This window comes from Chroicocephalus ridibundus, chromosome 7 (assembly GCF_963924245.1).
Source record: "Chroicocephalus ridibundus chromosome 7, bChrRid1.1, whole genome shotgun sequence".
In the NCBI taxonomy this organism is placed as follows: Eukaryota; Metazoa; Chordata; class Aves; order Charadriiformes; family Laridae; genus Chroicocephalus; species Chroicocephalus ridibundus.
This window is the reverse complement of record NC_086290.1, coordinates 6,045,246-6,060,119: the sequence shown is the minus strand read 5'-3', so window position 1 is coordinate 6,060,119 and position 14,874 is coordinate 6,045,246. Positions and strand designations below refer to the sequence as shown.

Here is a 14,874-nt window from a genome sequence, read left to right as displayed (position 1 = left end):
ATCAACACTGAAAAGAGTAATGTAGTACAAGATTTTACAGATAACAGACACTATTATTTGACATTTTGAGGGCTTTTATAGCTTTAAAGTGTTTATTGTAACTTTTTACAAAACGCCCCTGCAAGGCTGTATGTCTAATATTTACTCTTCATTTCATTTTTTTAATGCTTGAAAATGAAACTAAGAAAATTGTAGAAGAACGGGTAGAGATTTAAGCTATTAAGCACCTATTTGTTATTCAGCTTACCTGACTCACTGTTTTTTGATGACACACTTTGCAGTATAAATCTTTCTGTTTTGCAGAGATAAGTTTTACTAAGATATTATACATGTGAGGAACAGAAAAAATAGCTGTGGTAATCAATATCAAAGCTCCACACGCTTCGTATATTGATACAAGTTATCAATTCTCAAAAAGTAGCTGTCCCTTTAAAAATATATCATTAAAATGCACTGTAGAGATTGTTTTTAAGAGTATGTATTTTAATTTTTCCAGCTCAAGATTCTAAAATCAATACAACTGTCAGGCTTTGGGAGGAAAACTTACCATAACATGTTTTCTTGTCTAAAGACAGCTTCATCAGATGTGGACATGCACACGCAGCACTTCTGTTGTGATTGATCAGACACATGTGAGAACATGGACCTCTGCCCTCATTAGCAGCGCACGGATTGGAAGCTAAAAGTGAATAATGAAATACACAAAATATTAAAACACCTTTTGGGATGAAGGTTTGTCAAACTAGCATAAGCTACACTGGTGAGAGAGTGGTGAAAATTCTGTCTGAAGACAAATCCAGCCTCATTGATTGACTGAGCTTGTACTCTAATCGCTTTCTCTATGCTAATAGGCTCACATTCAACTCTTGTCCAAGCATTTATTTTTTTTTTTTTAGTACAACCACAAAATTTATCATTCGAATTTCATGAAGCAACTGGATAAAGTTTTCCCAGTGAGATATTAATTCTGCAGTCTATTTATAATGTTTAAATGTAAAGAATTGTACACTCCGAACCAGGACACATGGGATAAAAAAAGTGTTAATATGACGAGGACCTGAACAACAAATTTTGTTTTGTGAAGGGTCAAAGCTTACATTATACAACAAATTTTGGCAGATTCGATGTTCCTTCTCAATTTGATCTGCCTACTGGAATATAGTTGGAAATCTCACATGCAAAGATAATTTGAAAAAAAACCCACGCCAAACTATCTCTACTCTTCTCAAAGAAAAACCTCTCTTAAGTGTAGCTTTTTTCAAGTAGCTTCCTATATTCCACTGATTGAACAAGATGGCCAAAAATTGCTATAAAAAGCAGAAAGCAAGCTGACCAGAGACTTAGTTTACAAAACCTAGAAACTGTTCTTACTATCTTCATTCATTATTACACACACAGAAAAAGTAATGTTGATTTTTCCATTTACTAAAAAAATCTTAGAAAATTAACAGTGCTGAAAAAAGGAAGCGGGAATGACTGACTCATAAAGACAAACTTATAATTAACGAAATCAATTAGTTTAGAATATATTCCTCCAACGCTGTGCTAGCCTGCAATATAAGTAATTAGATAACTAGAGAAACCTGATGTTTGAATTTCTTCATGACAAAAATTTAGCTCAAATTCAAGCCCTAAAATATGAAGACAAACTCAAGGCTTGCTTCATTGAGCCATCTCTTTTAAATCAATGCGTGCTTTCCCTAGATATATCTACCGACTCCTGTATCCTTTAACTACTTACTTGTCTGACCAGTACTACAGGAAGAAAGAAATTTTCAAAACCTTGGATAAACAGTTAATGGAATTCTATCCAGCATCTTCCATCCTCCTATCAAAAAATCACAGACTTTTACAGTTTTCTGTAAAGTCGTCCCATTTGCCCCTTTCAAACTCTGGCAGCACCGGGGCCACTCAGCACTCTCCCAGCCTCTGCAGTTTCTCCCGCTATTCTAAGGTTTACTAAAAAGGAGCATCCCATATCCTCTCTGTCAGCTATTTTAAATCTCTGATAAAAAACAAATAAATAAAAAAATCAGCCGGCCCAATAAGCTTAAAGATATTTCTTCTTGGTTAATGACTTAATATCTTGTTTGGCTGCTAATGGACTGTAAATACCTTCTTATCCTTATGTGATGGCTGTATTTGATTCTGCCGTTCTCAAAAATTACAACAGAGATATTTATTTAACTTCCTCACTTTTCTTAATCTGTAGGAACAATGTGAAAAAATCGAGTGATCTCTCACAAGTTCACAACTTTGTATGGAAGATAAAAAATGTGAAGCTGAAGAAAAGAGAATGAAGTTAAGAAGGTTCCAAAAGCCCTTCAAAATAAGAATCAACTACTAATGGTCCATTAATATTAGTAAATACAGGTCATCTCTCTCTATGAACTGCACACCACAAGTGAAACATAATTTCAGGTTTTGACAATATTGTGAAGATCACAGAATCATCGTTGTAAGGGATTCCAGGAGATCACCTAGTGATTCAGCTTCCTGCGTATTTTGGCATTCTTAACACTGCTTCTGCGAGATTTAAAATTTAGTCATACATTTTGTGAAAAGCATTTCCTTTAATTTATTCACTAACAGAAGCCAGTAATTTCAGTGGAACCTCAGCCTCTTTATATGCATACAACTGTGTGTGACAAGGATCTGCTTCGGGCCTAGGTGCAAGCAGAACATTATGGTCTTCTCTACCAATGCTATTATTCGAGTATGGAATTCAAATAGAAGAACATACAGAAGAAAAACCAAAAGGCATGCTGGTTAACTGTCATGTTAAAGAAAGAGTTGTGGTTAAAGTATGCTACGAGCCACAACAAAGAGGAGACAGTACAATTTTTGTACTATATGTCCATATCACAATTCCCTTCGTGTATCATGGAATACAAAATTGGTGGAAAAGAAAGAAGTGTTATAAAGCATATTTGCTTCCACATGCACGCACAACTGGAAGATTAAACCATCATAACCTAGAAATTACTTATACCAACACATATACATATATTCCTTTCATAGTCATACTGCTTTCACTGTATAACAGCTAAGCACATTTTTTATGTTCTAATAAAAACTAATTTTCTTGAAGGCAAATAGGTATGCTATTGCTTTGACTCTCAAAAATCTGGTTCTTGTATTTCCTTGAGCTAGTTCTAACACTTTCTTCTATTTCTATTGTGAATACCCACCTAACCATTCCTTATTCACTTTTTCCATGCCATTTATGATTTCACAGCCTGGCATCACACAGAAGCCTGTCGATGAGCTGTATTTCAAGAAGCATCAGCTTACCTGTTCTCATACAAAAACCTTTCCCATACTCTTTATCAGCCTGTCAAGCTTTCTTGGCATCTTTTATCCCATCTGTGTACAGAGTATTCAAGATATGGGAGCGATATGGATTTATATAGCCATCACAGTTCACTACCTGCAGTTCTTTATTCCTTTCCTAATCATTTCCACCAATTTGTTCTCCTTTTGATCATGGCAACCCACAGAACTGGCATTTTTACCAACTGGCCAGTCTTTTGCATTATCTAATTGATCTCCACTGCTGATTGCTTGTCAATCTATTTCTCTTATGGTACCGTGCACAGATATACCTATGTCACTCTTTTGCATCATATTTCTTCTTGACTGCTCTCTAAAACATTATTTAAACAGAATGTTTATTTTTCTTGACCAGTAACCCATAAAAAACCCCTCAGACATTCTACCACCAGTTGACAAATGAACGGTTACTCTGACAACACCTGAATAAGCATTCGCTATGGACCAACTTATCCTCCATGCGAAATTCATACCAAACCCACCCCTTCTTGGCATCAGATTTTAGCTAGGCAAAATTTTAATCTTATACTTGAATGGTGCACAACATGATTAAATTCTGCCTACACCTTCAAATATATGCACTACAGTTATATCAAAAGGATACTTTAAATTGCTGACAATCTATTCCCACTCATATTTAAAACCAATTATAGATCTAATCCTCTGCTCGCTGTCAACACTTTCTGTAGTGTTGCTTTCCATAGGGCCAAAGATTCTTCTGCTGTACTCAGTCAAGTTAAAATCTTTATACTGCCTGATTATATCTGACTTACAATTAATCTTTGAATTTGCAAATTAGGACTGATCAGAAAATGTATTAGTTCTAAAATACATATTTATTGCCTGTATTCACTATTTCTACTTCAGTTTTTCATTATTCACTTGAAGAATTAGTCAGTATACCACCTAAGAAAAATTTACATATTCACCATGAAACAAACAATAATATTATTAGTTCACAGTTTGCACAATTATTCATGACACTCTATTGTATATGGTATGATAGCTTTATAGTAATTCTGAAAGCTCTTGTTAATAATTCTCTGTCCCCCCTGTGATCCCCCCCAAGCGTACAGTTTGAGATGAAAGGGTACTGCAAAAAAACAAAACAAAACAAAAAACCCCCACCAAAACAAACAGAAAAATGTAATAAATGATGTAACTCCAAAATTAAGCATGGGCTACTTGGAACGTCTGACTTTAAAAAATATGCTGACAAACTAGGCAGATAAGAAACACAGACGTAAAAGAATAACAAATGTTGTAATGCTATGGTATTACCACAAGGGAAGGCCAAAGGCAAGATTAGTTTTAGGAGCAGGTGGTATGCTTTATAGAAAACTTTCAAAAAACCAGAAATTTACTGTTAAAGTAAAAAAAAAAAGAGGTAACAAAGGATGAAATTAAATCCAAGCGCGAAAAGCTGTGCAAGAGTTACATGACAAAGTGACCGAGAAATAAAACATATGATAACACTCAATACATGTATAGTAATACACATGGGAAAAAAAAACAATCTCAAGTTACGTACACAAGGGTGAGCACTGAAATAGCATCCATACCTCCAAGATCCTTTTCTGAAGCAACAGATAATATTTATACTTATGAAATGGCTATCCAATACCCCTCTCGTTACAAGAACTAGGACACGCTGAACAGAATTATCAAGTATTAGGGTGCAAACAAGCAAGACAAGGTCCTCTCTCACACAGAGCATAATTACGCACGAGAGCCATCTGCCCAAAAAATTGTAGACATGAAGAGTTTGTGTAAGTTCAAAAGTCAACTAGTAAAGTTCATGCAAGAAGAATCACTCAAAGGCTTTAAAGCCTTTGAAGCACAAAGATATCATTTTAGGTTCAACAGTCACTGAGTTACAGGTTACTGGATGCTGACAGGCTGTACGGGAGGAGCACGGCTGTTATCTTCCCTCCGCTCCGCTCTTTCCTGTAGGCACTGATCGGCCCTTGTCAAAGACAGGATGCTGAGTTAAGACACAGGCAGAAAAGACTGCTTTCATAATTCCGAAAATAAAACTGGAACTTTCACAAGGCACAAAGGAATCCAATTGAAAGTTCAGAAAGACTGTTCATGTTTTGCATGACTTATAATACTTATACAAATCTTGCTGCTGGTTTTGCAGCAGAAAGAATGTGCACAAGAAGGTTGTGATAAAATCTCAAACTAATAAAATTTTTTAAATCCCCCCCAAATAAAATAGTCGAAACTTTGCTCATCTGCATCTTAAGCTACATTTCTGCAAAAAGTTATTTATTTCAAACAGCTGGCAATCCAGGCCTCAATAGAATATTGTAACGAAACAGTGCTACGAAGTTAAATGTTTTTCATGTTTTAATTACAAAAGAGCCCAGTAGTACCAATATATTTTATATTCAGCAGTTATTATACTGCTTGTCCTGATTTTTAGTCTATAAAAATTCAATCTGCAAACAGAAAAATAATGTCACGCCCATGTTGGTTTTTTCTTCTTATTTTTAATTCAAAGTAATACCCTTGAGAAACGCAGAAAACTGGGGAACGTGTAAGGAATTCACAGCTTTCTAACTGTTTTCAAGCTGTGATCCTTCCAATGCACTATATTTACTCCTCTCATCACTATCCTCAGTAGTACACCTCATGGTACAAGTACAACTTCTTGTGCCTAAAATAGAAGACCTTGTTCCCTGCAGCAAGTGAATTTTTAAAATATAACGGTAGTTGAGAAAACATTCTTCCTAGAAAACCTGTGTTTGCTATCTTAATAGTGATCCTGAAACACAGCTTTGATTCTGTGAAGATAAGTCGGTCTCAAACTCATATTCCTGAGACATGACATTCTTCTGCGTTAGATCATGAAGCCTTCCACATTACCCTGTGATTTACTGACAGATGAACCCCTCGTCCACACAAACATCTCAGTATAACTTCACTACCTTAAATTAGCACCTGTCCTAGATTAACTGAAATAGCATTGCTTTAGGCTACAGGAATTCATTTAGCCCTGCTCTACTGTATTTCAATCAAAATAAGTTGCATGAAATATTTTAAAAGCTAATAACCTTTCACCTACACAGGTGACCCAGATGTATACCTATGGAGCTGAGACTACAAAAATGTTTGTCCTTCAGAGATATATTTATACTGACGTTCTGCAATGTAAATCTACCGTTAATTTTATTTTGGGATTCTAAACTGCATGCTACCTTGTTTCATTTATTGCAAAATTGCTACAAATTCAAAGGAAAAATTAAGAAGTAATCACATAGTATCACCATTTTTCTCTAGCTCCAATAAAGCTAGATACTGGAGATTTGCAGAAAGAAATTGCTTCCATTGCAAGAGAATAATTTAGAGCAAACCCAGAAGGCCAATCATAAACCGGAATCTGGTGTTTTCTACATCATAAAATAAAAGCTGCAATTACACAACTTGATATTTGAACTTCTTGATTCTGGCAAAGAACTGCTGAAAACTCTTCTACACCTTATACCTTGCCTTGAGGCCAAGGTATCAGTGACTATGGAATACTGACTGATGTCTCCCTCGGCTACGGTCTCTCTCTAAAGACGTTGCCTGGCCCCAGGCCAAACAGAAAATAGTTGAGTTTTTCTGACAGCAAGAAATGGCTAATGGGAACTCTACTGCTACTGTGAAAGCATCAAATATAGAACACGGTTCCTCAAAACCCTAAGGTTCAAGAAGTGATTAATTATAAAAAATAGCAAAACCTACTACATTAAAAGAGTGTGCAGAGATACATATTTACTCCATCCATAAATTAAAATCCTGGGCATACATACTCTTTTGTCCAGAAGGCTTTGTTGGAACAGTACCCTGGCCTGAAGACTAAATTCTCTTAAGAGGCTTATTTCAAAAAGTAGAAAGCTCAAGGAACCTAACGACCACTGAAAAACAGTAACATTCTTCCTTAATCCAAGTTCATACTTATTTTAAAATAAAACCATCAGAAAAATGTATCCTGACAGCAAGTCACATATTGCAAGGTAGATTAGGAGTTGATCATTGCGAGTCCTTACCGCAGTTGTCATCATGCTTAGACTCCCGAACTAACGGTGAATTGTAGTCGTTGCTCTCCTTTTTTCAATGCATGCTATTAGAGAGAATTCTTCAAATCTTTTGACTACTAGTGGGCAGGGAGAATTTTACTTCCTGGTACTCATTTACATTAGAACTATATCCAGAGTGCTCTATGTATAACTAATGTTCTAAGACATTTACAAAGCCATACAAAATTGTCAGAATTTAATATATGCAAATCAAGATTGCTCAGAACCTACTAACATAGAAGTATGAATAGCTCACCGAGCACTACCAACCCTAGGTGAAAAGAAAAACAAAATATCATTTCTCAATATTAAAAAACCCAAGTATACGTGATAGGAATTTTAAAGCAGTTTCCACTACCATCAACTTTTTGGCAAAAGAGTTTAAATTTATCCAGAGATCATGGAACATTCTATAACTAATTAGTGGTCATCTTCCAGTAGTAGTTTTTACTTTCATATATTTACATATAAATTAAGTCACCGTCCTTTGTTATATCTCACAATAAAAACACATATTCAATTCTTTTTTTCAGCATTGGTATTTTCCAGGGCACATCCAAAGAGCTTCAATAGCTAGATATGGCCCATATGTGTCCTATTACAACAGAACCTAATTTACTAGTAGATAATACACCTGGTCCTATCTCAAGCATGTCAGAATGTAACATTAAACTCAAATCTATAAAAATAAAGGGAAAAATGTACACATACATTTGCATATGTGAAGTAGATTATATACAAAGGTATATGTTTAAGTATATACTCGCACAATAACTATGCAGTATTAGAGATGTGATATCTATAAAACATGTATTATTCACAGCCTAGATTACCTGTATCCTTAAGGCCGTTTACACTAAATAACCTACAGAAATTCAGACAGGTGATGGAGAACTTGAGACGGTAAAGTTACTAGGGAAGAATGGACACCTTATGGCAAATGGGAGGCAGTAAGACCGCTGCAGAAGAATAGCTGCTGGAGTAAACTCAAACATATATATAATCAATAAAAGAGTAACTCACCTCATTCATTAATCATAACTTGTTCTGTTCTTGATTAACTGCTTTGTTGCTTACAAATAACCCATGAGTTATTCATATAAGAATACAAAAAAAGCCTTCAGAGACTTAATTCTTCCCTCCGATGGCTGCTACGTGTGTACAGGAAAGCTATATTGAAGAGTTGGATTATTTTGAGAAAGCTGGCATTTCAGCTGTGCTTGAGAGGTTCTGAGCTCTGTTCTCTTTTTGATCAGTACTCTAATGTATCTCTTTCCAAGAATGGGTTTTGAAATTATCAGCAATATCATAATAATATCTTCCTGTCCTATATTTGGTTTTGTAACTTTAAATTTATTTTAAACTTCAATGCAGCTATAGTCATATCAAAAAATGTCACTTTATTTAATTCTTCATTTTACATGGGGATACGCTGAGAGAACTGATCTCCAAGTATCCTTCCAACAAAATAACTGAAAAAGTTTAATGAGGATCATTTTCTTCTGCTCAGCATCCTATCATATCCTTTCATTACTACTTCAGCTAACCACCTCATCCCCATTATTTCACAGTGAATTAAGTCAAGCCTCTGATTCAGAAATCCAAAGACTCCTAGTAAATGATCATGTAACAACACTTTCCAACTATTTCCGTTCACATTTAGGTCTCCCAAGTCAGGGATACAGGGACTTTGAAAGCTCAACGGTTGAAAATTCAGAGAAGGAAGGACTATAAAGCCCAATTAAAATTCTGTTGGTTTTTTTTTTTTTTTTAATGGTGGTAAAAGTGGACATAACTGTTAGGAAGAAGAATATTGCCAGTTGTCAGCATTGTACTAAGTATCTTGGTATCTTGGATTCACCTATACTCAACTGGAGAGCAGCTGGGGAAAAAAGGAAGTATGAGGGAATGCAGGAAGCCGTGTTTGGATCAGCAGCAGATAGTGCTACTAACAGGTAGGTTTCAAGATGAAATCACAGCAAAATGTGACAAGTCCCTATATAATTAATTTGGATTTAATTATTGCTTATGTTATTAGCAACATGCTTAGATACAATCTTACAATCTATATATTGCCATAACCGAAGCCAGAAAATTTAGTGAAAAATAATTTTGCACCAGTTAAATATAATACCTGTGGTTTTAATCCTCATAATTCTCAGAGAAGTAATAAATACAGTTAGACTCTAGAAAAATATTAGATATGCAACTAATGGGCTACTCTGTGATTACTTTCTTGGTCCTCATGAAGTTTCACACCTAGGACCATCTGAATGAGAGATTCACTATTCAGTGATAAAATCTTTTGAAGCTTCAGCTGAAATTATAGGAAAATCATTAGTCTTTTTACCTATGTGACACATTGTAAATCTGTCTCAAGGAGCTAAGTTTTAACAGGTTGCTGCATTTTTCATTAGGAATTAAATAGAATATTTCATTAAACCAGACAGATAAAATCTGGTCATTTTTCATTTTCAAGAATACAGTTTTATCTTTAGTTATTGTAGCTGAAGATTACTAAATACACAACTACTGTTGGACTATCTAGCTAATGACAAAGCCTATGCACTTACCATAATTATACAGCACTGCTCTGCTATAAATAGATGTCATACTATAAAAGCTGGTGTAAAATTGAAATGGAAATACACACACACAAAGAGGTAACCTCTATACAGATGAAAGTGGGACGTTAAAGTTACAAAATAATGTATCAAGATATAATTAAAGAATTTCCTACTTTTTAATTAATGCATATACTGTGAACTTCCTTTCAGTTTTGATTGTTATGTGCGCCAAAACTAAGTTTTTTGGTACTTTGTGAAGTTTTGAACTCCAACTCATGCCTCCGGCAGGTTGAGTTAATTCTCCCATGAAGGACATACTATGTTAATTTGAAATTTAAAATTGTAAATGTTATTTTCAGATAAAAGCTGTTGAGTGAATAGGATACACTTTGGAAATGTGTCAGTTTATGGACAACACCCAGTTGGGGCTATTTAGGTAGAAAACTAGCAGTCTGCAGTCCTAAGAGTGAAAAAGACGACTAAGAAGTAAATAGAGATGGAGAAGTCAAGGAGGGCCACGAAGATGATCAGAGGGCTGGAGGACTTCTCCTACGAAGACAGGCTGAGAGAGTTGGGGTTGTTCAGCCCAGAAAAGAGAAGGCTCCGGGGAGATCTTATAGCCCCTTCCAGTACCTAAAAAGGGCCTACAGGAAAGATGTGGACGGACTCTTTACAAGGGTATATAGTGATAGGAGAAGGGGTAATGTCTTTAAACTGAAAGAGGGGAGACTTAAATTCAGTATTAGGAAGAAATTATTAGTGGTGAGGCACTGGAACAGGTTTTCCAGAGAAGCTGTGGATGCGCCATCCATGGAGGTGTTCAAGGCCAGGTTGGTTGGGGCTTTGAGTAACCTGGTCTAGCGGGAGGTGTCCCTGCCCATGGCCGGGCTTGGAACTAGATGATCTTTAAGGTCCCACTTCCAACACAAAACATTCTATGATTCTAAGTGAACGAGTAAATTAAGGCAAATTATAGCACAAAGTGAATATTTAAACCTAAGAATTGTATACACAGTTTATTTTACAGATAAGTTCATCTTTCTCCAGAGAGAAGCAAGAGAAAGAGGGCTAACACTATTAGGTTTACTTTTGTCAGACTAGTTACTCCAGTTAAAAAAATAATTTAGTTGGAAGCCTTTTAAATAAGTGTGGTTCAGCACTATATTTGTAACAGATCAAGAACAAGAGTCCAAATGGGCAATATTCACAGACACTGATCCCAAGAAGCTTCTGGTTTGAATGAAGATTCTGTTGCCACCCAAGGAACACTAGTGTTGAATATGACATTTAATTAATAATTGCCAGTTGAAGGCAAATTCATATACAGGTATTTGTACATAAAAAGAATACTTTTTTCCCCCTCATAGGAATAATATTTAATTATTCTATAAGTAGTCACCTTGTGGTTGACGACTTGGATGATATATCTGAAGATCAAAAGGCTGAGCACTTGTTTTTTGTATTACACTGACGTTTTGGCCAGTCCATTTATTGGCTTTTGCAAGTGTATTGGTCCGCCAATCTGTCCAATATACTTCACTCCCATACAAAGAAACAGCGAAAGGGTGAGAAAGATATTCATGACCCCGTATAATCTCGATCATGCCGGTTCCATCATATAATGCAGAATAAATGGCATCTGACCTACAAGATAACCCCAAATTTAAGATTAAATAAAGCTAAAATAAAAATCCCACAAGTATTACAAGATTGGTGCAAAATGTATAAAAGCATTACTCTTGCATGGTGGTAAGAATGTTTACAGTGCAGTCATTAACTTCAGAGATGACGTAGTTCACATTATTAATTTAACTAGGGATGCAAAGGGGCGGCTGCTCTGTAAGGCACAGGGAGTCAGAAGCTATGGATGATACCACAGCTGGTAGGGCAGAAGCTTCACTGTCCAGGCCCACATCCCACTGTCCCTGAGCAAGGCGAGCAGGGCAGGCCCCAGGGTAGGTAGCCAGGTTCAACCAAGAGTCCAAATCAGCAGAAAAGTTTGTGGTGATGAGATGGCTCAGGCCAGGAAGCCGCCCTGGGGGTTGGGGCCTGGACCAACAGGGCCCACTGCCTGGCAGTGCTGGGCTGGAGACTTGTGCTCCAGTGGTGTCACTCAGGCAGGGGCTGAGTTCCAGGGCTGAGCTGAAATGGGCTCCTGGGACCACGAGCAGGGTGTTGAGGGGAGGTCCCTGAGAAGCCTGGTCAGGGCCATTAAGGTCTGTTGGTACAGACCATGAAGAAATTACATAAAATAGTAATGGAATTAAAGAAACATATATACTGTACATTTGCACACAAGACTCTTTATGTACATAACGTACATAACTACAATCCTCTTACAATGCAGTTCACATCTCTCTATGTAAGAATAAGGATTTATAAACAGATAAGAAGAATACTGTTATCACTGTTATCACTTTACCTGGCATCTGTCCATACTATTCTTTTTTCAAAGTGATCTACAGTAAGGCCATTAGGCCACGCTCCAGTATCCATATCTTTATATATGATCTTTCTTTCCGCTCCGCTCATGGAAGCGGATTCGATGCGAGGAAAATTTGCATCCCAGTCTGTCCAAAACAGAATTCTGGTGAGAGGAAAGGGAAAAGAAAAGAGATATAAGAAAATATCAAAGCACACAGAATAATTTCAAATTATATTTCAATAAGACACAGTTGGAAAAAAATTTCAAACATTCACTTGTTTTAAATTAAAGAAATAAACAGATAAATTTGGGCAACTACATAAATTCCACGAAGTAATAGGGTAACATTGAGGTAATATTTCATCATTAGTGTCAGAACAATCATGAAACTCAAGAAGTTTCTTGAAAAACTAGGAGTTTAATAGCATTCCCTTTTTCATGTCCATTAATACAAGTAACAGCTTGTCTTGTCTTCCTTCTATAATTAGAAAACCAGCTCATTACAAAAAATTATAATGAGAGTCTTTGAAAGCAATCCACAGATGAGGAGGATTGGGAGGGGAGAAAGGTAAGAAAGGTGATTTGAGGTAGCAGGGATTAAGGAACATGACGAACTGGAGATTTCCATTTGATATTAAGAGCATTCCAATAAAGACCCCTAGATTTGGGCATTTCACTAATGAATTTTATACAGATTAGTCTTTCTAAGAAAACTGAAAATATTTGTTGTATGGTAGGCTCTGTCAGTTATGTACTATCTCCAATCTATTTTCCAATAAGGAGAGCTTTCACCTATATAACCGAAGAAGTTTCCTGTTAAGTAACAGAAGCAGTGTCACCAAAAGGCCAAAAATACACTAACTGTTCTTAGCTTGTTTTCAACGACAGAGGGGTTTTTTTATATTTTACAGGAAAAGAATATTTTTGACACGAAAACTTTTAATTAGCTGTAAAGAGATAATTGCCCAGAGTCAGACTGTAAGAAAACTTCTGACAAGTAACACTGGGCAGCTTCAGTCCTGAACACATATTCTAATAAGGCCTCTCCTGTAGTGCCTGGGAACAAATAGTAGATGCTACATTTAAATAATAAGGGATAAGGGTATAAAAAGGCCTGTCTTCCTGCTAAACTCCATTTCTGTCTCCGTGGGTGCGTGTCTCTGCTCCGTGTGCACTGTGTGTACAGACAGCTGTGTGCCAGCAGCTGGAGCCAGACAACAGGTCCTAGGGCCTGTACTTCCGGGGTGCCAGCCACCGGAGCGAGCGAGGGTGTGCACGTCAGCGTGGGATCCCTGGCAAAGGCAAAGCCAGACTAACTGCTGGGAGGGGTTAAGTGGCTTGGCAGCCAGATGCATGCATGTGTCTTTGGGAGCAAGGCACCTGGGGGAGTTGGTTACCAGAGGGACCGGGGGTCCAGGCCAACTGGCAGAGAGACCATGAGGTCTGGGACCTGGCTGAGAGACATTTATGTGTCTGTGTGTGCGTGGCAGCTGGGGACAGCGAGGATCCAGGGCTAGCTGCTGGGTAGGACCGGGTGCCTACACCCAGCTACAGCAGCGCATGTGGTGGAATCCCCACCAGCAGCTGGTGTGGGGCTGCAGCCTCAAGGGCTCATGTGTCCTGGAGTCAGCGGTGGGGCAGCCCAGCGATCCTGGGGCCAACCGCTGGGTAGGCTGACTGTCTAAACCCAGCTCCTGGAAGAATCCATTTTATATATACATATATATTTCCCACTAAAAGACCTTCATCCTTAACAGCCAGAGAGGTTAACAGGATAAAACCACTGGTGCTGTTTGTTTGTGTCAATGCTGAGAGTGTCACCTTTGTTGCCAGACATGTGTATGTGTACACACATTTATGTATATGTGCATCTGTGTGCGTGGGGACTGGGAATACAGCCTCACTGCAGCTTGGAATCAAAGGCATGGAGCTATGGCAGCCTCGCCATCTACTTTGAATCATCAATGTTTGTTTATTCATATTTATTTGTGAAAAGATTGAAGAGCTGTTCCCATCTGCGTTCAAAGATTCTACTCCTTCCTCACTTCTAACAAAATGTAGCACAAAATTGCTTCTAGCTTTTCAAAAGGCAGATTAAGCCTTCAGTTTCAGGAAGAGTGGCGATTTGATTCCCCCCCCACCCCCAACCATTTAATTTGAACAGCTTATCTGCCAATTCTTCTGCCAACAGGATGTCTCTTTTTAAAGATCTCTATAGATAAGTGATGCACTCTGTAAATAAGCTTTCTAGCACCTGAATTGTGAGGGCATGGTCCTTTCATTAAAGCAAGTACTTCCTAATTCAGAATTTTAGGTCCCAGAGGGACCCCAGGTCCCAGAATCTGGGACCTTTACCTACTTATATTTTTACGTCCACAGCAGCGTTTCCAAAATAAATATTCAGTGAAGACAAATGCTAGACCATAGCCGGTTCCTAAAGAAAGTTAAACACGCTGATTCTGCAAACTCATTGTAATTTATA

General features: G+C 37.3%; 1 protein-coding gene across 1 annotated transcript in view; it reads right to left on the bottom strand.

Annotated features, from left to right (window-relative positions):
- LRP1B (LDL receptor related protein 1B) overlaps positions 1–14,874 on the bottom strand; it is a 744,151-nt gene that overhangs the window by 220,004 nt on the left and 509,273 nt on the right. The window contains exons 26-28 of the mRNA XM_063341107.1: positions 12,390–12,554; positions 11,367–11,611; positions 548–679 (exon numbers count right to left, since the gene is read on the bottom strand). Coding sequence (XP_063197177.1) covers positions 548–679; positions 11,367–11,611; positions 12,390–12,554 — 542 coding nt within the window. The remainder of the gene's footprint in view (positions 1–547; positions 680–11,366; positions 11,612–12,389; positions 12,555–14,874) is intronic.